General features: G+C 39.7%; 1 protein-coding gene across 4 annotated transcripts in view; it reads right to left on the reverse strand.

Moving 5' to 3' along the window:
- si:dkey-22o22.2 (neural-cadherin) overlaps window positions 1-27,081 on the reverse strand; it is a 220,855-nt gene that overhangs the window by 78,852 nt on the left and 114,922 nt on the right. For all 4 annotated transcript variants that reach the window (XM_041793004.1, XM_041793006.1, XM_041793005.1 and 1 more), the window contains 7 exons: window positions 25,051-25,162; window positions 23,250-23,499; window positions 22,733-22,875; window positions 17,087-17,259; window positions 16,776-16,944; window positions 16,517-16,687; window positions 7,446-7,618 (listed from right to left, as the gene is read on the reverse strand). In XM_041793004.1, the coding sequence (XP_041648938.1) occupies window positions 7,446-7,618; window positions 16,517-16,687; window positions 16,776-16,944; window positions 17,087-17,259; window positions 22,733-22,875; window positions 23,250-23,499; window positions 25,051-25,162 (1,191 nt within the window). The remainder of the gene's footprint in view (window positions 1-7,445; window positions 7,619-16,516; window positions 16,688-16,775; window positions 16,945-17,086; window positions 17,260-22,732; window positions 22,876-23,249; window positions 23,500-25,050; window positions 25,163-27,081) is intronic.

The raw sequence follows: 27,081 nt of genomic DNA on the forward strand, positions 1-27,081 counted from the left end.
AAATGTAACATTACTACAAGCGAGGCTATCGAACTTTCAAAGGGTGAAGCTTGACAGGTTGCTTTTCAGACAAAAGAGGCAAAAGTTTGCACCAACATGGAGAGGATAAGGAGCGCACGTCGACTACTCCGCCATCTTGGTCAGAGAGAGTTACTCCCAAAAAAGGATTTTAAATCATGCTAAATTTCTCTTTGTTTTTGGAAAGCATCCCATGACCCCACCTTCACTGTCTTGCGACCCCCCTGCGGGTCCCGACCCCCACTTTAGGAACCGCTGTGCAGTGCATTGAAGCTGTTGATGATATGAATCATGGAAGCCAATTAGCCACAAGCTGAGAGGCTATCCAAAATGTCAAGACACACCATCTCCATAATCATGTTATATGTCTTTATTCATGTCTTTATTTGATGCATAGTTGTAGTAATAATGCATGGTTGTTCAAATCCACAGCACACACTTAGACGCTGCTGGCCTTCACCAAACAACTGGAGTGCACAAATACACTCAAAAACGATCTGTTTTTGCAGCAACATTTCAGCTACATCTATCTGCTGTATTCACAGTTGTTGATTAAAACAATCTGCTGCTGCGAATCCAAAACTTTTTGCAGACCTTTTTACACCAAATTTTCCCAAATGTGTAGAAAATGCCAGAAATGCCACAGAAGAATCTTAGCTTTCCAAGAGATTGTCCCATCTTTTTATTATTTTTTTGTGACAATGCAAGTTTTAAAACGATATTTATCATAATAATGGCTATCTGAATCAAAGACTGGTTCAGAACTACCAATGCAAACAAACCTGAAAGTATCTTAAGTGGCTGCAGAGTCAAAGCGATCTGGTATACCTAGACTTAACCTAAGGCACATCAGTGAACCTGAACCACTGGTTTCCAGAATGCTCTCTTTGGTGCCAGCACTGATAGCATGATACATAACCCTGTGTAATTTAAACAGGATCATGTTTTACTGTCAGTACATCCACTGGACATCTTTCTGTGGAAAACTTTGGACAAGTTTATCTTCCTTTGCTTCAGCACCAGTGAAAATGTTCCATCAAACTTCCTTTTGGATGCTCGCCCTGCTTTTCAAGAATCTCGCTGCAAATTTAAGACTTAACCAAAAGAGTTTGTGTCTTTGTTCCTGTCCAAAAAATCAGGCACAGAGACTGAAATGTTAGAAAGTCTTGGAAAAGATGACGAGGAACGTCCCTGGCACGATTTTCAGGGGAAAAGCACCAAAAACTGTGAATATGAAGCCAAAAGAGTCAGTGAGTGTAGTCTAAAGCCAAATCTGAGCAGAGCAGCTCAAACTTTGTCTGACTGGCTCGTTTCACTCCAAAATGAGAGCTGGACGGAGAGAGAGAGGAGGATGTGGTGACAAAGAGCAGCTGTGACTACTACAATCATACCACACTGATCAATATTTAAACAGGGCGACATTTTTAATGGGCTCAATGTAAAGCAGAACCACAAAAGAGCTCAGACGGTCTGTTCTTCTGCTCCATCCAGCGCTCGGCTGGGAGGAACACCACATTAATGTTTGATGGACAATGTCCCCCTCTCTCTGCATGTCTTCTTCCACTTCTTGTAGCTTATATGAAGCCAGAATAAACATCTTAGACAACATAATGCTGCGTGCATGATTGAAGATGTATGCAGGAGTAAAACTGCAGCTCTGGAGGACAGATGACTGGTTTGTGTTCACGCCACTAGCAGAAAAGCTCATACTGCTGCAACAATTAAAATCCAAACAAGAGTTTGGACTCATTTCTAGTCAAAAATATCAATTACACTTATTCTAAGCCCCATTTATCTGAAAAAAAGCATCACATTCCAAGATATAGAAGCCAAAAAAAAAGCTTAAATTGCTTTTGAATAGTAAAAACTAGAACCATGGCCATGCACTTTACATTTGTGTTAGCCTGGAGCAACAAAAACAGGCTGAAATTGCTTGTATGCATAACATGCATATGAAGTTAGCATGTTTGCATATGACCTTAGACCTCCAAAATAGAATCAGCTCATCCTTGATTCCAAGGGTTGATTTGTGCCAAATTTGACATAAATCACAATGCATTCATGAAATATCATATTCACAAGATTTGTGGTAACAATGACCTTTGACCTCCAGAATTGAATTCATTCATCCTTAAGGTCGTTTTCACACCTGATAGTCCGGGTGACTCAGTCCGTTTTGGAACAGAAATTGTAACACTGTTGCACTTTCCTTTGGTTTGGTTCACGTTCACACTGCTCTCTTGGTCCAATGAACCAAACCGTCTGAACACCTATGACCTCTGCCCACTAGGGGCGCTGTCGCCCCGAACAAACGGTGACCAAGAAGAAAAGAAGGCGTAGAAGAAGACGAAACTCCTTCCGGCGGTCTTTTCTTCCACATAAACAATTAAAAACAAAACAAAACAAAACAAAAAACACAGAATTTATGCTGTCTTGTGGTTTCTGTTCTTGCATTGGGGCATTATGAGCAACCAGCGAGGCGGTGAGCTGTCCAGCATGTATTTCTTTATATGAGACGAATAAATCAGCACAGAGTACGATGTGTTGCTATGGCTACAAAGACACCAAGTGAGGTACCGACATATATTTGAGTGTATTAAATCAAATATAAATCCGTTTAACATTACACTTTATGCCACTTCCAGCCTTTGGTTCACAAGTTGGTCTGCTTTGCTTTCACACCTTAAACCAGGAGTGTCAAACTCAACCACAGCAGGGGCCAGATTCTGGATTCAGGTCTAACCTGAGGGCCTTAACAGGGTCACCTTTGTGACCATAAACTGTCAACCTCATTTCACCAGATGATGAATGATTTTGAGGTTAAAAAGGTAAAAAAGATCAGTTTAAAGGCTCATGATCTGAGAAAAGTAAATTTATTAGTTAAAAAAGGTCAAAACATGAAATTGAAATTGAAAAATAATGTTTTTTAATGGTATATATATTAGAAAGAAAGTCAAAATCATGAGTTTAAAAGGTCAAAATATGAAATAAAATTTGTAATTATGAAATTTAAAGTCAAAAAATGAATTGTGATTCTTAAAAATCAAACTATGGGATTATGGAAGTCAAAGTTTGAGTTAAAAATATGAGATAAAATGCAAAATGATTACTTAAAAAGATCAAAACATGACATAAAATTCTAAACTATGAATCTAAAAGCTCAAAATATTCTATTAGAAGTCAACATTATGAGCTGAAATGCTCAAAGTATGAAATAAAAAGTCAAAGTCCTGATTGTGAGATGCAAAATTGAAAATATGAAATTAAAACACAAATCAAACTCTTTTCCCACATTCCTGACTTTTATCTAATTATCTTCACTCTTTATTTTTTCAGATTTTATGACTTAACAAGGACATCTTAAATCATCAAGGACAAGTTCACATTTTTATACCTGAGTAAATCAAGTATACTGCACACTGATGGGACACTTAGAACAGGAATATGAGATCATCCTGAGGGCCGGATTTAACTATTCCATGGACTGGCTTTGGCCCCCGGGCCTTGAGTTTGACACCTGTGCCTTTAATGAACCGCACCAGGGTTGGTTTGGAAGCAGACCGAGACCCCCTGTTTTCAAGCGAACCAGAATCCACTTGTTGGGTCCGCACCAGAGTTCGTGTGAGCTTTCACACCACTCCAAACGAACCGGAATCCAGCAAAACGGACCAGAGTTTGTTTAAAGTGGACCAAACAGCTCTGGTGTGAACATGCCCTATGTCAGAGTGGATATTTGTGCACAGCTTCAAGAAAATCCCTACAAGCATTTTTGAATATCCTGTTCAAAAGCTAGGGATGACCATGACCTTTGACCTCCAACATCTACTCAGTAAATCCTAAAGGTAGAGAGGATATGTGTGCAAAGTTTCAAGAAAATATCTTTTAGCATTCTTGAAAATCATGCTCACTAGCAAGGGATGAAAATAAGGCCCAATGAGCTTGACCTTTGACCTCCAAAAACCCCTTAGAAAACAACCTTAAGTTTCATTTAAAAAAAAACACATTGAGTAAAATCACAAGGTGGGGTAAACTCACGATATAAAGTCTTGAATAATTCAGGGAAAAATTATGCATTTCCTTTGCTGTGAAAACTTTAAACAACGTAACAAAAACACTCAAACGACCCTCAGACAAACTCACTGAAAATGGCTCTTTCTGGTCTTTAAACACCAAATGACAACCACTGATTTAGAGGGTGCTTTAGAAACATGGACCTAGCTTATTTCACACACAGACGCGCACCTTCTCCACAGTTTACTATCAGAGCTTTTCATGCTACGTTCAAATTTTTAATGAGAGAGAGAGCTGAGAGGCAGAACACTGATGTTTGATAGCTTTCCTCTGTGTTCGCTTACATATAGCCTAGTGCATGCACACACTGATACACCTTAATGCAACATGGAGCTAAACAGAAGCTAATCTTTAGACATTACTAAGAAAGCACCTACAATCAGAATGGGCACAGGACAGACTGTGGATGCTCTGTCAAATTAAGCACATCTCATACACACTGGCTCCTGAAAACAGCCAATGATTTCAGCAAAGAAAATACATGCTCACAGCTGATGTTTACATGATGTTAAGCTCACAGAAGATTAATCAACATAAATCCTGTCAGATCCTGTTGGTGTGCTTACAGATTTTAATCTTTAAGCTTTTGTTCTGCATGCTTTTTATAGTATTTTTATCATTTCTGATGTTGTGGGAATACTTCAGTAAAATTAAGCTGAATCCTCCCAAAACTTTGGGTAAAGTTACACCAAAAACTCAACCGTGTATTATAAAGCTACTTAACCTTACCTCTCTACAAACTGTGCCGTAGTTTTTGCATGGATTGTGATCTTTCAAGATAGTAGAACCGTCCCACATCAGTGTGCACCATTCACTTTAGACAGCATGCCTCACACCATCAAAATAGGGCTGATACTAACGTATGGTTTAACTCAGTGACACTCACCGTGTGGCTCTGGAGCCACATGTGGCTGTTTTGTGATAATTTGTGTCTCTTTATGTCTTAATTTGAAACATTATTCCAATTTTGGCAACTTCTTTTTACACTTTTATCCTGCTTCTTGCAATTTTTTGCCACTTTTTGCCCATTTAAACTGGTTTTTGCAATCAAATGACACCTATTTCCCATTTTGCCACTCTTTGATGCATTTTGACCGTTTTATTCACTCTTCATAAATTTTTTGCCATTTTTTTTTTTTTTACCATTTCTCTCCTATTTACTACTTTTTGCCCTTTCTTCCCACTGTTTTTCCCCATTTTGCCTCTTTTCTCCCAGTGATTGCCAATTTTAGTTCATTTGTGCTACTTTTTTTTTCACTTTTCACCCATTTTTGAAGCTTTTATCCTGCTTTTGCCATTTTTTGGCCTTTTTTGCCACTTCTCACCAATTTAAGCTGCCTTTTGTAGTTAAATTCCAATTAATTCCCCTTTTCCCCCCTTTTCTGATTTTTGCCACTTTTAAGTCATTTTTCACTAATTTTTTTGCCATGTTTTTGCAACTTTCAGACCATTTTTTGCCACCTGTTACTAATTTTTTTTGCCACTTTTCACCCATTTTTGCCCCATCTGCCCTTTTTTGCCACTTCTCCCCCAGTGTTTGACCCTTTTGCCTATTTTTGCCACTTCTCACCATATAAGCTGCCTTTTGGACTTAAATTCCACTTAATTCCCCATTTTTTCACCTTTTTTTCTTATTGTTGCCCATTTGTCTCTCTTTTCACTAATATTTTTGCCACAGTTTTGCCACTTTTGGACCATTTTTGCCATCTGTGACTCATTTGTTTCCACTTTTCCCCCAGTGTTTACCCCTTTCTGCCTAATTTTGCCACCTTCGCCCATTTATGCTGCCTTTTGCAATTAAATGCCACTATTTGCTTTTTTTCTCTATTTTTTTTTGCCCATTTTTTCCCACCTTCTTCAGATTTTTGCCACTTTTTGACAATTTTTTGCCAACTTTAACTTATTTTTTGGTCACTTCCTACCCATTTTTGCCACATTTTGCCCCAGTGTTTGCCCTTTTTGCCTATTCTTTGCCACTTCTCGCTCATTTAAGCTGCCTTTTGCAGTTGAATTCCATTTAATTCCCATTTTTCCACCTTTTTCTGATTTTTGCCCATTTTACACTCTTTTCACTCATTTCTTGCCATGGTTTTGCCACTTTTGGACAATTTTTGACACCAATAACTCATTTTTTTGCCACATCTCCCCAATTTTTGCCGCATTTTGTCCTTTTTTGCCACTTTTCGCCCAGTGTTTGCACCTTTTTGCCTATTTTTGCCACTTCTCACCCATTTATGCTGCCTTTTGCAGTTGATTGCCCCTTTATGCCCTTCTTTCCACCTTTTTTTCTGATTTTTGTCCATTTTTACCACCTTTTCAGATTTTTGCCACCTTTTGACAATTTTTTGCCACCTTTAACCTATTTTTTGGTCACCTCCCACCCATTTTTGCCACATTTTGCACTTTTTGACCATTTTTGCCACCTTCAACTTATTTTAATTGCCACTTTTCACCACTTAGATCGTAGCTCTTACAAATGTGTTTTTCAACAGTTTGGCTCTTTGGTTGAGCAGGGTTGAATAACACTGGTTGACCTTATGCTAGGAGAGTATCTGCCTTTAACTAGGAGCTGAAATGGGTGTCTAAATGGGTTTAACAGAACAACAATAACTCCATGTGATTTTAAAGTGAACACAAGAAAAACAGACGAGGTCCTTCGATCGTTATTATTGATATGAAAATCTTCCTCCTGCCTAAAACCTCCTAATTAGAGCAGAGTTTGGTTTGATAACACTGGGTCTGAATTTGTCTTAAACAATTCCTGCAGCCATGAAGCTGTCTGATCAGTCCCGTCTTTCAGTCAACATACAGACGAATCACAGCAGGAGAAACACTGTGGGGAACAGAAGCCGCACAACAGGAGCAAGCAGCTACACATGTAGAAATAATCAGAGAAACAAAACAGCTACAGAGTGGAGCAGAAACTCGGGCAGAAAAACAACAACATTCATACAAACAGTCACATGTTCTCTCTGTGGATGCATGCACAACATGTTAGCTGTTATTAAACAGCACAGCTCTCTGCCTCCATGTATATTTATGTGCAGAGATTTTATCAAGGGAGCGCCAGGAGAAATGATACAGGCACGAATACATTACATGTGGATCCGTGTTTGTGGGCTCTTCTATCTCTGCGAGGACCACATTTGAATTTTAGACCTCTAGATGGGAATATTTGGGAAAGTTCGGAGCAAATTCTGAGCATTTACCCACAACACAATGGTGAGAATGGTTTTGAAAGCAGAGGAGATGTTTACACATTGATAATAATCACATTTGAATGAATGTTTTCCACTTAAAGCAGTGAGAAAGTGAGTGAGAGTTTGGTATAAAATGAAGCTGGGTTTGTGTCTGACCTGTGAGATGGGGTGGTTGACGTAGATCCAGCCGGTACTGGGGTTGATGTGAAGGTAAGCTGGCTTCTGATTGGACAGAGAGTACGTGATAGCGGCGTTGCTCCCCTGGTCGTCATCGTGTGCCGCAGCTCGCAGGAAACTAGTCCCAACAGGAGTGTCCTCACGCAGGAAGTCTAAGGAGGAGGGATGGAGAATCAGACATGAGACCAAATACTAGCTCTGAAACCTAGCACTAATTTGCTACGACTAAAGAACAAAATTTGAATTTTTAAGCACAGTCATAACATCATAGCTAGGTTAGGCCAGTGGTTCTTAACCTTTTCAGCCCGCAACACCCAAAATAAAGGTGTCAAAGACCGCGACCCCATCTGTACCTGAAGGTGGTTGAACTCAGCCATGCACATTTAAGAACAGTGCAGGCAAAGCAGTCCATAAAGGGGATTAATGGGAGAGCTTTCTGTCACCCAGCCAAACTGGGGAACCATGGAGGCCAGCAAAACCACGGTCCACTGTAAAATTAAGCTGTGATATCCATACTTCATATTTAACCTGAAAAAATAACCACTCAATCAAAGAAACAAATATCTTTTTTAGATCATTTGTGCAGTAAATAACCTTAAAATGTAAATCCCTTTTGTTAAAAAAAGAATTAAATGGTTTAAAAATTACTACAATGGGTTAAAAATGGCAAAAAATGGTGGAAAAGGTGGTGAAATTGGATTTTAAAATTAGCAGAAATGGGTTAGAAGTGGCAAAAAATAGATCAAAGAGCCAAAAATGGGTTAAAGTAGGCATAAATAGTGGTTAAAAGGAGTTAAAATGTGGCTGAAATTGCTTTAAATTTGCAAAAATGGGTGAACTGAGAAAGAAAAAATAGGCAGATATTTGCAGAAGTTATGAAATTGTGAAAAATGGTTAAAACAGGAAAAACTGGTTTCTGTGCTTCCCACTAAGGCCTTGGTTCTCAACCTTGGGGTCAGGACCCCATTGGGAGTCGCGAGACACTGGGGGGGGGGGGTCTCCAGATGCCTTAAAAAACTAAGAATATTTTTGAATTACACTGTTGCCGCTTTACACCGATTTTGCCTTGTTCGAACTCATTTTTATACTTTATCCCACCAATTTTGACAATTCTAACACATTTTTGTAATTTACAACCCATTTTTGTTGATTTTAAACCTTTTCCACCCCTTTTTTCTGCCTGTTTTTGCCACTTCTAAACCAAATCTTGCAACTCTCTGCCTATTGTTGACTCTGTTGATACATCGTTACCACTATTAACAATTTTTACCATTTTTTAAGCCAAATTTCATTATTTGATATGCCCATTTTTGCAATTTTCTGCCTATTTCTGCCTCAGCTAACCCTTTTTTGCCAGTTTATATCAATATTCATCCCATTTCACCAAATTTCCACCAATTTTTGCACCTTTAACACCATTTCAGCAACTTTTGAATCCTTTTTCACCACATAATATGCCCATTTTTGTTACTTTAACCCATTTTTGCCCTTTTTTGAGGTTATTTTTTGCTACTTTTAATTCATTTTTGGCATTTCTAACCCATTTCTGCTACTTTTAAACCTAGTTTCACCACCTTCCTCATGATTTTTTGCCATTATTAACCAATTTTAGTTAGTCTTAATGTATTAAAATTCTGTTTTGACAAAATTATTTACATTTTTAAGAGGGTTAATTCCCACACAAATGAATTAAAATGGGTTTCCTTGATAAGAGTGATAATGATTCAGGTTAAATATGACTTTATAATGGACCATGATTTTGCTGGCCAGTTTGGCTGGGTGCCAGAAAATCCCCCCCATGAGTGTCCTTGTCTTCACATGACTATTCTAGAAAGTTCATGGCTGAGTTCAGCCACCCTCAGGTACAGTGGGCGTCCCCGGTCTCTGGCACCTTTATTTTGGGGGTTGCAGGCTGAAAAGGTTGAGAACCCCTGCTCTAAGGGTGTTTAATGTCATCATAACAGTTCTGTATATATTTAAGCTGTGCCTTAAAGGTTTGACCTTTTTGGCCTTTCACGGCTACCGTAAGTCAGTTCAGAGAAAGGCAAGAGGACGCAGCTAAGTGGCAGACTGGAGTCAGCTAATGTCAGCTTAGGCTAGCAGTTTTAAGTTCGCTTTTAAAGAGTGTTGGAAACATATGCCTGTAAGTTTGGTTATTACTGACTATTTATGAGGCTGTGTGCTGAAAATGTGTGATTTAAGTTTCTGTTTTAATAGTTAGAAAATAACCGCCATTGCGATGCTAATTTTCGTTAGCCTGTAAATGGGATTTTCTATTATGTGTTAGCATTAAGCTAACGGACCTTTTCTGACTTTGTGTGAAAAGATTGCAGATGGTATGCTAGCTTTACAGAGCATCATGTTAAGATGTGTAATACATCTTGGTTACAGTGAAAATGTTATTTTAAGTCTGTTTAGTGACAAACAATATTCTCTGTTATTTTACAGTTTTACAAAGGAAAGTGCTTTTGTGTATGAGGTCTTAATAAATGGCCAAACCAAGAAGAAAAGGTCTCTCATTTCACACAGAAATGTTTATCTATCTGCCAAACTAAGCTGTAATGTTCAAGGAGGGCAGAATAGTATCAAAAGTGGTAAAAAAAAAAAAAGGGGTTAATAGTTGCAATAATTGGTTAGCAGAGGCAACATCAAGCTTAAGTGGCAAGAAATGGTTTGGAAATGGGAAAAAGAGGCAAAAGAAAGTGGTGGAAAGGGTTTAAAACGGACAAAAATAGGTGTTACATGGCAAAAATGATGAAAAGAGGTAAAAATGTGACAAAATTGGTGTAAAGTGGCAACAGTGTACTTTAAAAAATATTCTTAGTTTTTTTAGGGAAAATGGAGACCCCCTCTCAGTGTCTTGTGACCCCCAAGGGGGTCCTGACCCCAAGGTTGAGAACCCCTGTGTTGGCTATGACCACCTGACACACCTCCATCACACATCCATGATGTCCACCAGCTCCAGCTTCAATAAAACCCTGCTCCGACTGCGGCCTGCGTCTGAAGTCGCTCCCGTTAAATCTGACTGAGCACACTGTAACAGCATGTTCTGTGATGGTAAGCAGATATTATAATAATGGCAGCGCGGCGATGTGTGGTGTCAGCAGTGTGTCACCTCATTTTGTCATTTCTGGGTCTCATGCTGCAAAGTCAACAGTTGCATTTTTTTACACATTTATGAATATAACCTCCAATCCTGCTGACTGGGAAGAGCGTCGCTGCTGATCACACAACAAAAACAAGGAGCCGCTCTGTTCCCTCTGCAAGACTGCATTTCAAGCATTATGTCAATAATAATGTCCTTTTTTGTATGTGTGGGTCCCAAAGGAAACATTTCTACTGAATAACAATGTCAGGAGCTGCTGGGTCTAATGAGCGTCACAGAGAAACAACCAAGAAGAACAAACTGTGGATTGAACTGTCAGCCGTGGTTAACCTCGAGGAACAAAGAAGTCTGGAAGAAGCTGCAGGGGTATGAGTGCTAAAACCAGGATGTATGGTTTAATATACGCTCTAGCACAGTGGTTCTCAAATGGTGTGGCAGGGCACACTAGTGTGCCTTGAGACAAGTCTAGGTGTGCCTTGGGAATCTGGCTGGACCCCCTGAAAACCCAGAGAATGGGCCCTCCCCAGTTGTGATTTATTGATGAGTGTGTGTGTTGGATCAGTAGCATTGGTGTTAGCATCCTGGCTAACAGTTACCTCATTTGGCAAGCTATTATTGAGTTGAAATGGGTGTTGAAATTATCATTTTTCATGCTAATTTTGTTTCTAACCATTTTGCCACTATTTTGTCAACTTAAACCATTTTGCTGCTTTTTTGTTGCAATTTTGCAACTTTTTATAAATACTTTTGACCCATTTTTTTTGCAACTTTTTGCCACATTTAACTCATCTTTGCTACCTTTTTGATGGTTTTTGCCCATTTTTGAAATTATTTAGATGTTTCTTTTGCCATTTTTTCATCACTTTTTACCATGTTTTAGCAATTTTATCTCTTTTTTGACACTTTTCTGCCACTTGTAACCTTTTTGACACTTTCAACCATTTTTTGCCACCTTCTTGCTAATTTTCACTCACTTTGCCTTTGTTTGGCCACTTTTTTGCCTTATTTTGCCCATTTTTTAATCACTTTAAAACCATTTTAAGCACCTTTTTACAACATTTAACCCTTTTGGCCACTTGTAACCTATCTTTGTCACCTTTTTGACACTTTCAACATGTTTTGCCACTATTAACCCTTTTTTTGGCCCCTTATGCCAATTGTTAACCATTTTTGACTTTGTCTTGCCACTTTTTACCAAATTTTGCCATGTTTTATCATCACTTTAACCAATTTTTTTCAACCTTTCAGGCACCTTTTTGCCTACTTTTGCCACCCCCAGTTATCTGGGCCCCAGAAACCTCTCCTCTTAATCCCCCCTATGGGCCACCTTGACCGTTATAATATTTAAAAAGTCTATTTTGTATTGATATGAATATGGTGTGCCTTGAGATTTTGGCTTAACCTTAGGTGTGCCTTGGGCGAAAATAGTTTGAAAACCACTGCTCTAGCATATATGCTGTTTTAAGTCACAGAGTAAATAGGAGAATGGGAAACAAACACAATTTTATGAAACAGTTTCCGCTCTAGATGTGCTTCAGTCCTGCTAAGATTAAAGACCCCGTAAAGTGAAATCCAAACTTTGTGTCTTAACACTCTAGAAATGTTGGAATATGGTTGCTGTAAACATGTGAAAACACTGAGATCTACATGTGACTGAATTCTGGATTTAGACTGTTAGAAAGTTTTTCACCTCTTTCCTGGCAGGGTTTCATGTAGGGGGGGCTAATATGTGGACTCATGATGTCACCAGCCCACAGTGGGAAATGACTCCGCCCCTCTAACACTACAATCTAAAATCACAGAGCAGTTCATCTTAGTATAGTCTGTTGTTAGCTGATGTCACTGCCTTTATTGAAAGTTAACAGTCAGGTAAATGCTGTTCTTTTGTTCATTGTGAGGTAAATTTACCAAATTTATCAGCCACAGTGGTTTATGGATCATTTAAAGCAGTGGTTCTCAACTTTGGGTTCGGCACCCCCATTGGGGTTGTGAGACACTGAGAGGGGGTCTCCAGTTGCCCTTTAAAAACTAAGAATATTTTTAAAATTAGACTGTTACCACTTTACACCAATTTTGTCACATTTTTTACCTCTTTTCATCAATTTAAACACATTTTTGTCATTTAAAACCTATTTTTGTCATCAGTTTTAAACTCTTTCCACCACTTTTTGTTGCCTGTTTTTGCCACTTCTAAACCAATTCTTGCCACTTAAGCTTAATGTTGCCTCTGTTGACTTATTATTGCCACTATTAAACCCTTTTTACACCCAGTGTTTTCCCAGTTAACCAATTTCTGTCAATACCTGCCTATATTGTCTTTCTCAGTTAACCGTTAATGCCATTTCGTCAATTCCCAACAGGAAGTCCACCAGCTTCATCGAAATTTCACAATAATCTTATGTTTTAAAATGCTCTACCACCTGAGAGTGTCTTTCTGCTGATGTTTGGATGAGCAGTAGTTGTACAGATGATCTAGCACTGGTTGCATCAGTAACAGTGATTGGTGGTAGGGGGGCACCTGGAAAGACTTTGCTCAGGGCCCTGTGTAAGCTTGGGCCGGCCCTGCTGACTGATAAATAAGGGCCCATGCACCTTCCTTTGAACACGACTGTGCCTGAGTACCAGATACTCATCAGAGAAGAGTGGTAAAGACGATTCTCCTGTCTCTTTAAAAGCATTTTACCCATGCAGCACAGAAGCATTTCATCCTCTGAGGCTCATGGTAGATGTGGAAGTAGGACGAGGAAGAAGGTTGTTGTTGGCATCTCTAAAATGATGAAAACATCTATAGTAGCAGGATGGACTCTGCCGTCTGCATGGAGCATAGAGAAGTGTCAACCCAAGGGGTTGTTTGGATGCTTCTGCTTCCTCTTGGTGGATTTGCAAATCCCCAACATGCATACCATCATTACCACTGTGCCATTTAGACACACAAGAGGGGAAATAAATGTTAAAAAAAAAAAAAAGGTAAAAGTGGGCCTGAAAATATTAAAAATTCTCAAACTTTCCTTGTCTGGAGTGGGAAAAGTAAAGATAAATTGAACAAGTGAACAGAGGTTACTTCCCCCATCTGTGCAGGAAACCCCCCTCATCCCGCACACACAAACACACAAACACCGTCTCCAGTGGTAAATGAATGCATGTCCCAGAAACATTTCAATCTGCCTCTTTAATAGTTAATGAGCCACTCAGAGAGCTCCTCTAATCTGACGAGGAGAACTTCTGACACAACGCTTATCAAAACACATATTTGCACACATCGTAAACAAACAGCGACCCACGGGAGGCGGCGGCGAATATTTCATCAGTCTTAAGAGCTTTCCAGGATTACAAGGATGCAGATTGATGGATGATCACAAACAGACGGGCTCCATGTTTCACCTGTTTCCTACCAGCTCTGGAAGCATGCAGAGCAGCAGCAGGGATGTACAAGAGGAGGACAGAGTTAGCGCACAGATGTTAGCGTGGGCGGATCCAGAAGAGACAAAACCCTCTGACCCGGACTCTGTTACTGACTGGTTTTACACTTTCAAATATGAAGGAGGAGGAAAATCCAGCTGATGAGAGTCAGACAGAGAAATCTACTCCAGTGCAATTACAGCGCTCCAATATCATCAGTAGAAGAAGAAGCTGTGCTGGGGTGGCAGAAGTGGAATTAGAAACACTGGAACTTTAAAATGTCAGAGGCAGAGGGAGCAGCAAAAAGACGGTGAGAAGAACCACCATCGAGGATTAAAACAGAGAAAGCATTGCTGAAATCAGGGAAAGAGTAAATGGTGGCCACAGTAATGCTAGGAGAATTTTCACTACTTTGATAAATGAGACAATATCTGCTTTTTTATATTGGATATATTTTTATATTGTTACCGAAGTTAAGGGAGAAAAACAGTTACTCTTAAATCCAGATGTTGCTCTGGTAAGCCTTGGTCTGTTTTTTGGAATCTCCCAAAAAGAAAAAAGGTTTAACACATCCTTCTGTGTGATGATTTCCATTTCATTCTGCAAGTTTCTGTGCAGCTCTCTCACTCTTTTAGTAGCATCTGTTTTCTCCTGATGGAGCCTGCTCATCTACTAGCTATAGTTGGATATGAAAAGCTTGCTCTGGTACATGGTGCCACAGCTGCCTCCCTGCTGTTTCAACCCACTTTCTTCATTAGTCTTCCATGTGTTGTGTTGTTGTTTCTCTTGTCCCTCTTTCTGCTTGCCCTCTTCTCTCTTCCTGCTCTCTACCCCTACTTCTAGCCTTCCCAACCCCGGCATTGCTAAGGCAAAGGACCACCAACAATAGTCTGGTGTGCTCAAGGTTCCCGCCCGTTAAAGCAAAGGTTTTCCTCCTCACTGTAATAAGGCTAAATACTGTTAATGCTGAGCTGAGTTAATGCTTCTTTGTAAAGTGTCTTAAGATAATTTTGGTTATGAATTAGTGCTATAAGATTGATTGGTGTGGGATAAAATCCTTAGTTTTCAACTAAAAATTAACCTTTCATTGTCCATGACGCTCTGACCCACTGATTCCTGCAGCGTGTGCAACCACTTTTGAAGTATTGTTGATTAAGAAATGGGATTTACATTTAGGAGCCTGTGATTTGTGTTCTGTTTTTCAATTTTTCTGGATGCTCTCTGCATTCTTGTTCCTGTTTAGGTCGATCCGCTCTATGTGGATTGATGCATTTTTGCAGCAGCTTTTGCTGAAAATAGACTCGGCATGAATCTCAAGCAGTGTTAATTTCGTCAACTAAAACTATGACTAAAAATGTTCATCGACAGCCTTTTTTCCATGACAAAAACTAGACTAAAACTAACAAAAATAGATCTGTGATGACTAAAACTGACAAAAACTAAGTTTAGTTTTTATCAAGATGAATAAAACTAAACTGAAATGTAATGTAGTTTTTGTCGGACATTCAAAATCTGTGATATTTCTCCACTGTGGGTAAATCTGTCAACAATGCATCTGTATCTATTCTACCTCTCAGCTGTAGAAAGCAGGGACCCCAGGTCTGGTAGTGTGCAGAGAACACACTACCATGATTTGGTACCAGATTTAGGCAAGAAAATAAATGCTTGGACTAAAAGTAAAGACTAAAATGTGAGGACTTTTATGGACTAAAACTGGGATAAAACTAAAAAGGATAGAAATGACTAAAAGTGACTAAAACTAAAATGCATTTCATTTAAAGACTAGAACTAAGACTAAAATTAAAAATATCTGCCAAAATTAACACTGATCTCAGGCAAAGCGCAGAAGAGTGGCTCTTCAGACTAACCATGGGTGTAGCACAGGGGAGAAAAAGGGTCCTGAGTACCCCGACCCACAGTAGGGAGGGGCCCTTGAGAGGCCTGCAATGAAAAGTGGGTTTTTATGTATTTTTTTCTAGGTAATCAGAGTCATTATCACTGGTGTGCACAGGGGGACAGTTCATAGATATTTGTAAAAATGATGCAACATATGTTGCTTGGCTAGCCAGTTAAGGGGTGTGTGTGTGGGTGTGCGCGTGTGTGTGTGTGTGGAGGGGGGGCTGTGTAATATCCTTTCTGGGGACCCATAATCTATAGCTACGCCCCTGTATGTAACTGCAGAAATTGACGCAGAGTATGTGTAATTTGATGGTTAAATGACCTATAGAAGGAACGTATAGAGACAGCATAAGTGCAGACACTTCTCCTGGACTATGAATGGTCATTCAAGGGTAATTCTCTTCATGCATGACTTTTGAGCCATATCTTCATGTTTCTCTTTTAACACTGTGTCTAGTTTTATTACGTTCAGGGAACCTTTGTTATGTGCATGTCTGAAATCAAAAATGAATCCATCCGGGGCCAAGGAGGTCCTTTTAGTTGATGTGGTATTAAAACAGGTATCAGTATTGTCTAATTTTTTCTAGCATGAATGTTAATCATTTTGTTACCATGACAACAATAAAAGTCCCGCACAGAGACTCACACTGGTAGCGGCTGTTCTCAAACTTGGGGTCGTTGTCGTTCTGGTCAGCGATGAGGACGGTGATCTGACAGATCCCGATGAGCGGCTCCTCGGCCTGATCTGTGGCCGTCACAGACAACGTGAACTCTCTCTGACGCTCCCGGTCGAAGCTCACCGTCGTTGTGATCACACCTGGCAAAGCAGAAGAACAACAGCGATAGAAGTTTTGGACTCTTTTGATAAACGCTATCAATAAAGACAGATGCACTGTGGAGCTTACCGGTGTCAGTGTCGATGTCAAACCCAGATGACACTCCATCTCTGTGCATGATGCCGTATTTGACCTCTCCGTTGACGCCCATGTCGGCGTCGTGGGCCTGGACTCGCAGGACAAATGTCCCTGGAGGCTGATTCTCCAGCACCACGGCGTTCAGACTGTAGTTCTGACACTGAGAGCATAAGGAGAGGCAGGTTTGGATGTGATCAGAGACCAGTACTGGAACTTTCTAAAGATGCAGTTTAGATTTAACTCAGTGAGGCAAAAATAAAAGAATATCCACAAAAGTTTTCCAGATCAGAAATGAGCATTACCTCCTGGAAGACGGGTTTGTTGTTGTTGATGTCGTTGATTCCTACGATGACCTGGGCCGAGCTGCTGAGGGGGTACGGCCCTCCAGAGGCGTTGTCGTCCGTGGCGGTGATGTTGAGGACGTACTGCGGTCCTCTGAGCCTCGGGGGCGGACTCTTCCTCAGTTTAATGATTCCTGCGAACACATTTCAGACGATGATCCAGGAAGCCTCCCCCTTCTTTCACCTCTGCCCACAGCTGCTTCTGTTCATGCTGAAAAAGACTAATTAATGTGCTTTACTAAATTGAGGTTGTTTGTTAAGTCCGTGTTTTCCACTTCTTCAGATTTTTCCCTGAAATACAAACACTTTTTAGACAAACACGAGTTTTAATTAGTTTTATGTTCACAGGCGCTGCAGAGTTGTTCCTGCAGCCGAGGGACAATGTAGAGCACAGTGTGCAGTAAACACTCCTCTGGAGAAGCTCAGAAAATGTTTTAGCTAATGGCAAATAACGAGAAAGAGGGAAAGAAAAACAGCTACCAGCTGCTGATTAAGCCGAGTTCCTCAAAGTCATCGCAAAAACAAATGTTTGTGCAGGAGGAAGTCTTTTATTTCTGGAGTCTGACTTGGATTTTTAAACTGTTTTATGTGAGTGAGCCGTGCAAAGAGAAGAGTTTGCTTTAATAGATCTGTAAGCTGTTCAGAGACATGACTGCCCTTATAGATAAAGTTGCAAAACAAAACTGATCTCAGTGCACCTTTATGTACTCTTGAAATCAGGCCTCTTAAGCCAATAGGTTGGATCGCCTGATCACATGATCATGCAGGGAGGAGAAAGAAAACAACACACAATGACATGATTTCATGGGTGGATTTGTTGATTTGATTCCTGTTTAAATGCGAATTTTAAAAACTAATGGGATAAATGCTCATAACTGGTGTTTTATTTTGAAAGGATACTTATGCATTCCCATGTCTGACTTCCTGTCTGGGTTCATCTGCTCTGTTCGGCTTAATGCATGCTTTTAGCAGCTCTGTGAAAACAGACAACCTCACGCAGAGCAGAGTGGAGCGGTGCTGTGAAATCACAGGCATCAATAGAGAGGCAGCGATCAGCTGCAGAGTGGGGGCCATGGACAGACTGTGGAAACTGAGGATAACTTCCTTTAACATCAGCAGATATTCATCTTTTTAATTCGCTTTTGTCATTTACCTCATTAAAGGCGGCCTCTTTGCAGGTTTCTTTTTTTTTTTGAGAAGCAAAGAGCTCCCAAAGACGCTTCAACACGTTTACTGTAGGGTTCAAACCCATCCTGGCCAACAGTTCCCTCATTTTGGACCTGAAAAGTTAATCAAACCATTACTGGGTTCTAACGTTGGAATTATTTATTCATGCTTCTTTTTAACCCCTTTTCAACACATTTTAATCCTAATTCTGTTCTTTGTGCCATTTCTAACCCATTGTTGGCCCATTTGTCTGCTGTTTTGCCACTTACCACCTATTTTTGCAGCTTTTTGGGCATTTTAATTAATTTTTTCTCTTTTTTTGCAACTATTTTGCCAATAAATCCCATTTTTGCAGCTCTTTGGGCAATGCAATTAGATTTTTGCTTTGTTGGCCTATTTTGCCACATTTCAGCCTTGTTTATCACATCTTTTGTAACTTAAATTCTTTTCTTTTTTTTTTACCATTTTTGCCCATTTTGCTCCTATTAACCCATCTTGCCACTGTTTTGCCCCCTCATACCACTTTTTTGCCCCATTTCAAACACTATTTGCAATTTTATGCCAGTTTAACCCATTTTGCCATTCTATGCCCACTTTTTCCACTTTACACCCATTTTTGCCCATTCTTTGCCATTTTCATTTCATTTAGCCATTTTTAGCTTATTTTAGCCACTGTTTTGCCACTCAACTCCTGTTTTTGCAGCTTTTTGGGCATCTTAATTTAATTTCTGCCATTTTTGGCCTATTTTTGCAACTGTTTTGCCACTTCAATTCCATTTTCACCCATTATGGCCACTGTTTTGCCACCTCACACCTGTTTTTGCAGCATTTTGGGCATTTTAATTCCATCTTTGCTGTTTTTTCCCCCATTTTTGCCACTCTCCTCCCATTCTTATCACTTCTTTTTGCACTTCAATTCCATTTCTGGTATTTTCCCCCACTGTTTTGCCACTTTCTCCCCATTTTTGAAGCTATGTTGGGCATTTAAATTCATTTTTTCTTTTTAGACCAATTTTTACAACAGTTTTGCCACTCTCCTCCCATTCTTGTCACCTTTTTTTGGTACTTTCATTTAATTTCTTAATGTCTACCACTGTTTTGCCCCTTTAGACCCATTTTTGCCACTCATCCCAATTTTTGCCACTTTTTGCCCATTTTTTGCCAATTCTGAACCCATTTTTAGCAACTTTTCCCCCACTTTTGCATTTTTTTTTTACAACTATGCAGCTACTTCCATCTTTGTTCTCTTCATTTTCCTCTTCTATATTTTCTGGCATCCTAATGTTAATGCACATCATGGCTTAGCTATGAAGCCTGACATAACTGTTGTTAATGTTGCCAACAAAAAGGTAATTCTGTTTAATGAAATGGGATTTACATTTCTTCAATGGCTCAGGAGAATTACATCATAAATAAATAAACATGTTTTTTGTTGATTTGATAAGAGTGGTGATTATTCAGGATAAAAATAAGATATTTATCACAGCTTAACTTTACAGTGGACCATGATATTGGCGACCCTCATGGGCCCCCTGTTTGGCTGGGCCCCAGAAAGCTCTCCCCGTTATCCCCCCCTTATGGGGGGCCTTAATCCCATGATCTCCTGGCTGTGAGAGGACCAGCTCTACCTCTGACCATCCTGTGTAAGAGTGGCGTATGATGCCCTCTATAGCTTGAGTTTTATAAACTTAAAAGACTTTGATGTTATAAATAAAGGCAGTAATGACTTTGTCTCTTAGTTTATTGTAGAATTGTCCTCAAACTTTATCAAAAGTGCTCCAGATGAGTTTTCACTGGTTGACTGATTCATCAAATGTGTCTGCTTTTTGCGTGGTGTTGGATGTTTTCCTGACTTCAGCGTCCAAAATGCCAACAGTGTCAGTAAACACATCGCGTTGTGTTCAAACATGAAGCGGAGCGTGGATGTGAACACGCTCTGTGTGATGTTTACAGCCTCTGTTGGCACAAATACCAGCTGCCATTGTTCTGAGCCGGGTCTAAAACAAATGTCACGTCTTTCTGCGCTAACAATCACCCCCCGCATTTACATAACAGAGAGCGTAGCTAGCAAACAAACAAACAAACAAACAAACAAATAAGCAGCTTTGGTAGCGACATGAATGGAGACACGGCGGCTGGGAGGGAGCGAACACATCTACATGAAAATACTTCACCACGCTTTGAAGTGACAAAAGCAGAGCAGGCGAGCGAGCCAAAGGCCATCTGCTGCTGCTCACAGACTCACAGTCTTAATATATCATTTATGTGCAAATGCTCATGCTTCGTTCTCTTCCTGTGTGCTCGCAGTATTTGTGTATGTGCATGTTTACGTGCGCAGTGGAGCAGTGCATGCTGGGAGATAAGGTGACAGTGAGGCTTATAGAAACACAGGAACACACACAGGCACACAAATACGGAGATAAACATGCAAAACATGACGACACATCACAGAGCTGCACCTGAAGTTTATCCTCTCTGACACACACACCCACACCTGTGAGAACACACAAACACACACACATTTATATTGAAATGATTCATGCACGACCACCACAAACACATCACTCTGCATGTATTCAGGGGTTCAGTGGCCTTGTAGCAGCTAACAAGCTTTATCCCCAAATTCTAGTTACCACGGCAACAGCTGCCTCACTGTGTGTGTGTGTGTGTGTGTGTGTCACAGCGTGTGTGTTTTTATACTACCTAACAGACCTACAGACACAAAAATGAGTATGGATATGGAACAAAAACAAAGACAGTTTCTCCCCATGTTTGCTTTGGATTTGAATTTTACTGCAAGTTGCAGCCTGATGCAATAATTAAAAAAATATTATCATGAATCTACACTCAGTACTCCATCATGACAACGTGGAAACTGTTTTTTTTTTTTTTTTTTTTTGCATATTTATTAGGAATAAAAAACTCTAAATTTAGCTCAGGCTCCTCCCATTTCTCTGATCTTTGCTGATGTTTCTACACCTTGATTGGAGTCCACCTGTGCTATATTAACCTGACTGGACGTAATTTAGAACGGCACACTTTCTGCTGCTCTGAAGGTTCCCAAGAGCACAGTAGCATCGGGGATTCTCACATGGAAGAAGTTTGGACTCTTCCTAGAGCTGGTCGCCCGGCCAAATTTCAGTCGATTTCCACCCATTTTTTTGCCACGCTTTTGCCTCTTTTGGGCCATTTTTGCCACCTGTAACTCATTTTTTTGGTCACTTCACACCCATTTGAGGCACCTGTTACCATTAAATATCACTTTTTCCCTATTTTGTGTCCATTTTTGCCCCATAATTTTTTCACTTTTTCCCCCCATTTTTGCTCTTTCTCCACTTTTCACCCATTTTTGCCATTAAATACCACTTGTTTCATATTTTTTCCCCATTTTTGCTCTTTTTCACCACTTTTCACCCATTTAAGCTACTTGTTGCCATTGAATATCACATTTTCCCTATTTTTGCCACTTCTTTTTGCCAATTTTATCCCATTTTTTGCCCTTTTTTCAAATTTTTTTGCTCATTTAAGCTACCTTAATCCATTAAATACAACTTGTGCCCTGTTTTTTGCCTATTTTCGCCACTCATGACTGCTTTTTAACCATTTCAGTCAATTTCCACCCATTTTTTGCCATATATTTGCCTCTTTTGGACCATTTTTGCCACCTGTAACTCATTTTTATGTAACTTCTCATTCATTTGAGGTACCTTTTACCATTAAATATCATGCTTTTCCTATTTATTGCCACGTTTTTGCCACTTTTGGACCATTTTTGCCACTTTTCACTCAATTCTAGGTCACTTCCCACCCATTTTGGTCACTTTTTGACCCTTTTTCCATGTTTTTCTCCCAATTTTCACTAATTTTTGCTGCTCTTTGACCATTTTTGCCACCTTTAACTTATTTTAATTGCTGCTTCAAGCCGTTTTTGCCACTTTTCGCACATTTTTGCTGCTTTTTGACCATTTTTGCCACCTTTAATTTACTTTAAATGCTACTTAAGCCACTTTTTGCCTCTTCTTACTGCTTTATAGTGGCTCTTGCAAAGGTGTTTTTCAACAATTTGGCTCTTTGGTTGAGCAGGGTTGAGTAATACTGCTTTACAGTTTAAACTGCTATTTAAACTCCAATGGTTTGCAGATACCTAATACTGACATACCAGCTTTCCAAACTTTCCGTGTACTAAATGTGCACTACACAGATTACCATGGAAAGTTTGTGGACAGGATAATGTATCCAGCACTGGTTTCTAGTCAGTAAAAAGCATCTTTAACCAACCAGGCAGGAAAGACTCTGACATCACATGAAAAAGGTTGCACACATATTTAAGATTCAGCTCACTTGAAAGACTTAGAAATAGGTGTTACATGCACCTTATACACCTGATCTGACAGTGGATAAAATAAATCCTTTGAGTGATTGTGCATAGCCACCCCTCACCTTTCTGGTTGTCCAACAGGAAGTTGCTGTCCTCGTTGCCTCCAGTGATTGCATAAGAGACGGTGTCTCCGTCCGGGTCATTAGCGTGGACAATGGCGACCAGCGTGTCAGGACCGGCATCCTCGCTGAGGAAGGTCTTATATCTGAGAAGAAGTAAGGTAAAATGAAAGGGCAGGAGTTAATTTAAAAATGTACAGAATTAAAGCCATTAAAGAGAAAGTCAAAAGGAGGAAAAGGAAATAATAAAGGAGAAAAGTTAGAGAGAAAAGTAAAGCTGAAGAGAGGAGGTGAGAGAAAAGGTGAAGACAGAGTGAAAACAGATGGAGAAGCAGCGCTGGGATTAAAAATAGAATCTGAATTAAAAACAACTTAATTAGCAGACCGACTCTGTGGGCGAGAGACGCCGACAGTGACAGCGCCGAGACAGACAGAGAGAGAGAGGCTGGTGTTCATTATTATGTAAAGTCTGACAGAAACAACACGAGTTTATGGAGAGGTTCAGAGAGAATGTTCCTACGTGTTCTGTGAGAACACCGGCGCCTCGTCGTTGCTGTTGGCCACACGGATGCGGACAGAGGCCGTGCCGGTGCGAGGGGGCGTGCCTGCGTCCACGGCGACCACTACGAACTCGTAGACGTGATTGGGTCTCTCGTAGTCCAGGCGACGGGCGGGGCTGACCACGCCTCCTGATGTGATGTCAAAGTCGTCCCCGTGGACGAAGTAGGAGAGCTCAGAGTTCACGCCGGAGTCGCAGTCACGGGCCAGAACTGATGAAGAAGAGGAAACAGAGAGGAGATATGAGGCTTCGTCTACACTCATAGATCTGTATGTAAATAAAACCATAATTACGTCTGGACTGGACTGTCAAGCAAAAGGTCTATTAGTAACGGGGGTGTCAAACTCAATCACAACAGAGGACAGATTCTGGAATTAGGTCTAACCTGAGAGCCTAACAGGGTCAACATTTAACCATAACTGTCAACCTCATTTTCGGCAGTACTGAAATATGAAAAAACAGCACTGATGATAAATCATTTAGCAATTCAAAAAAGTTTAAATAATACATTTAAAAGCTGAAATCTGAGATAAAATTCTAACTTATTAGTTTGAAAGTTCAGAACATGATATTAGCATTAGACAAATAATGGTTTTAAAGAGCAAATATATGAGGAGAAAGTTAAAATCATACATATGAAAGGTGAAAATATGAGATCAAATTTGAAATCACGAGTTTGAAAGTCAAAATATGACTTTAAATTTTAAACTAAGACTCTGATAGGTCCAAATATGGGATTAAAAAGCCAAAAATTAGGCGTCGAAAATAAGAGCCAGAATTTAAAATGATGACTTATAAAGTTAAAAAATATGACTTTCATTTAAAATTTGGAGTTTAAAAGGTCAGAATATGATATGAAAAGTAAAAATTGTTCATTTAAGATGTCAAAATATGAGAGAAAAATTAAAATCATGAGTTTAAAAGTCAAAATATAGGATTGAAAGTCCAAATATGAGTTGAAAATGTCAAAGTATGAAATGAAAGTCAAAATCATAAGTTTGAGTCGTAATCTTGAGATGCAAAATTGAAAATATGAAATAAAAACACTTAATTTCTACCCACATTCTCGACTTTTAGGAAATCTTAGACCTGCTGTACATCATGGACATATGCCATAGATTTTTCCAGGCACATCTTTGCAGCCCACTACAAACAGCTCCCTGACCAACTTGAGAACCATTACTTTAATATGCTTTATTTTTAGGACTGCTACCTTAGCAAGCTCTTTCTTTAGAGGAAATAAGGAAAAAGGAGAGATGAGAAGAAAGAGGAGGAAAAGTAGTGGACATGAGCATGAAGGTGACGGTAGTGAAGAAAGAGGAGCATTAGGAGGAGAGGAATAAAGAGAGGTGGATGTTGGAGGAGAGAAGAAGAGGGTAAGAGAAGGAGTAAGAGGAGAAGAGAAAGAAAAGGAGGAGGAGCAGATGAAAACCTGAGATGAAAGAGTAGAGAGGCTCATGGATGCATCGGTCTGTACACTGTTGAATGTATGTATGATGATGTGGTTGGCTGGCCGTCTGCCTAATCAGAGCAAAGCCTCGCTGAAGTCGGACTGTTTGATCTCAGCCGTCACCAGCAGCTACGACAGATGGCTCTGACACTCTCACGCTGAGAGATCCACGCACCTACAGGTGGAATGAGCTGGTGATGTGTTCACTGACCGTGGGCCAATATTTAACCAGAACTGACTCCACACATCAGCCGCTGAGCGTGCGTCGCCCTGTTTTTCGTGTGTGTTTAAGTGCGTGTTTGTGTGTTTCACCTTGCAGCAGGGATGTTCCAGGCGCGATGCTCTCAGGTATGTTGTCTCTGGTGTAGATGGAGTGCAGAAACTCTGGCGTGCAGTCGTTTTCATCCGTTATATGAACAAGAACCTGCAGAGAGCAAACAACGTCCTGTGATTATCTGCTTCTCTAAATCAGTGGTTCTCAACCTTGGGGTCGGGACCCCATTGGGTGTCGCGAGACACTTAGAGGGGGTCACCAGATGCCTAAAAAAAAAATTAGGAATATTTTTTAAATTACCCTGTTGCCACTTTACACCAGTTTGACTGAACTTTAACCCTTTTTCATCAGCTCTAACCCCAGTTTTGCTTATTTTAGCCCACTTTGCCACTGTTTTTGTCATTTCTAAACCAATTCTTCCCAATTTCTGCCTCATTATTGCCACTATCAACCACTTGTTGCACCCTTTATGGCCATTTTAACCACAGTTATCCCATTTTTGCTGGTTTATATCAATTTATTGTCCCAGGCCACCTAATTTCCCCCAATTTTTTGCACATTAAAGCCATTTCAGCCACTTTTAAATCCCCTTCTATCACTTTTTTTGCCCCTTTTTGCCAATTTAATTGATTGTTTGATAATTTTTTTCCACTTCTATCTAATTGTTTGCATCTTTTTACCCCTTTATGTTCTTTAAAAATACAATTTCAAAACCTTTTCCAACATTTTTTGCCATTATTAACCAATTTAAGCATTTTTTTACACTCATTTCAAGTATGATTTTGATAATGTTATTTTCATTTTAAGAGGACTATTTACTATACCACTGATCATTAACTGGTGGCCCGGGGGCCATATCAGGCCCCCCAAAGCTTCCTGTCCGGCCCCGGAAAGATCATTAAATTCAGAAAAGGAGGAAAAGAAGATTTTAAGAGTATCCCTTTGCTTTAAATGTCTACAGCTGTTAAATCCATCCCTCAAACAATCAACATTAAAACAGTTTTAGAATGACTAACCATTTGATGTGTTTTTACAGGAATTTACTTTTAAAATTAGTCAATATTGAAAAAATGGTTAAGGTTGGCAGAAGTACTGCCATTTGGTTACAAATTACAAAAAATAGTGCAAGAAAGTAAAGAAAAGGGGTTAAAAAGTGGCAAAAATTGAAAAAAAGTGGAAAAAATTGATAATAGAGTGGCATAAAGGGGATAAAATATGCTGAAAAAGTGGTTTAAAAGGGGGTTAAAAATCTCAAAAACTGGGTTAATAAGGCAAAAGGGGGCAAAAAGTATCAACAATGGGTTAAAAGTGGGAAAAATGCTTTTAACATTGCAAAAATGGTTATAAAAATGTAATAAAAGGGGTTTAAAAGTGGCAAAAATAGAAGAAAATGGCAAAAATGGATAAAAGAGTGGCACAAAGGGGATAAAAATGCAGGAAGAGTGGTTTTAAAGTGGTTAAAATCATGCAAAAATTGTGTTAAAGAGGCCAAACGTATCAAAAAGGGGTTAAAAGGGTCAAAATAGGTTAATATTGGTGCTAAATGACAGTTATCGAGGGCCCATTCTCTGGGATTTTCAGGGGTCTGGCGAATCCTGTTGTCAGGCCTGTCTCCTTGTGGCCTGCTGCATTCCAGATAATAGGGATAGATCTCACTGGTAATGACTAAAAATGTCCTGCAGTTTCAAAGAAAATACAAATACTACTGCAATAATATTACAATCAAACCAAAATGTTCATTGAATTTTTGTGTATTTGAAAGTCTGGCCCCCAGAGTTTCTGTTGAGACTAAATCTGGCCCTTGAGCAAATGTACTCGATGACCCCTGTACTACACAAATGAATAGATAGAGATATGTGTTTCTTTGATAAGAGTGGTTATTATTTAGGTCAAATATAAAATATGGTTTTCACAGCTTAACTTCAAAATAGACCATGGTTTTGCTGACCTTCATGGACCCCCAGTTGGGCTGGGTCCCAAAAACCTTCCCCTTTATCCCCCCTTATGGACGGCCTTGTCTGCACATGACTATTGTTGAATGTTCATGGCTGTGTTCAACCACCTTCAGG

Source organism: Cheilinus undulatus, linkage group 8 (genome assembly GCF_018320785.1).
Source record: "Cheilinus undulatus linkage group 8, ASM1832078v1, whole genome shotgun sequence".
In the NCBI taxonomy this organism is placed as follows: Eukaryota; Metazoa; Chordata; class Actinopteri; order Labriformes; family Labridae; genus Cheilinus; species Cheilinus undulatus.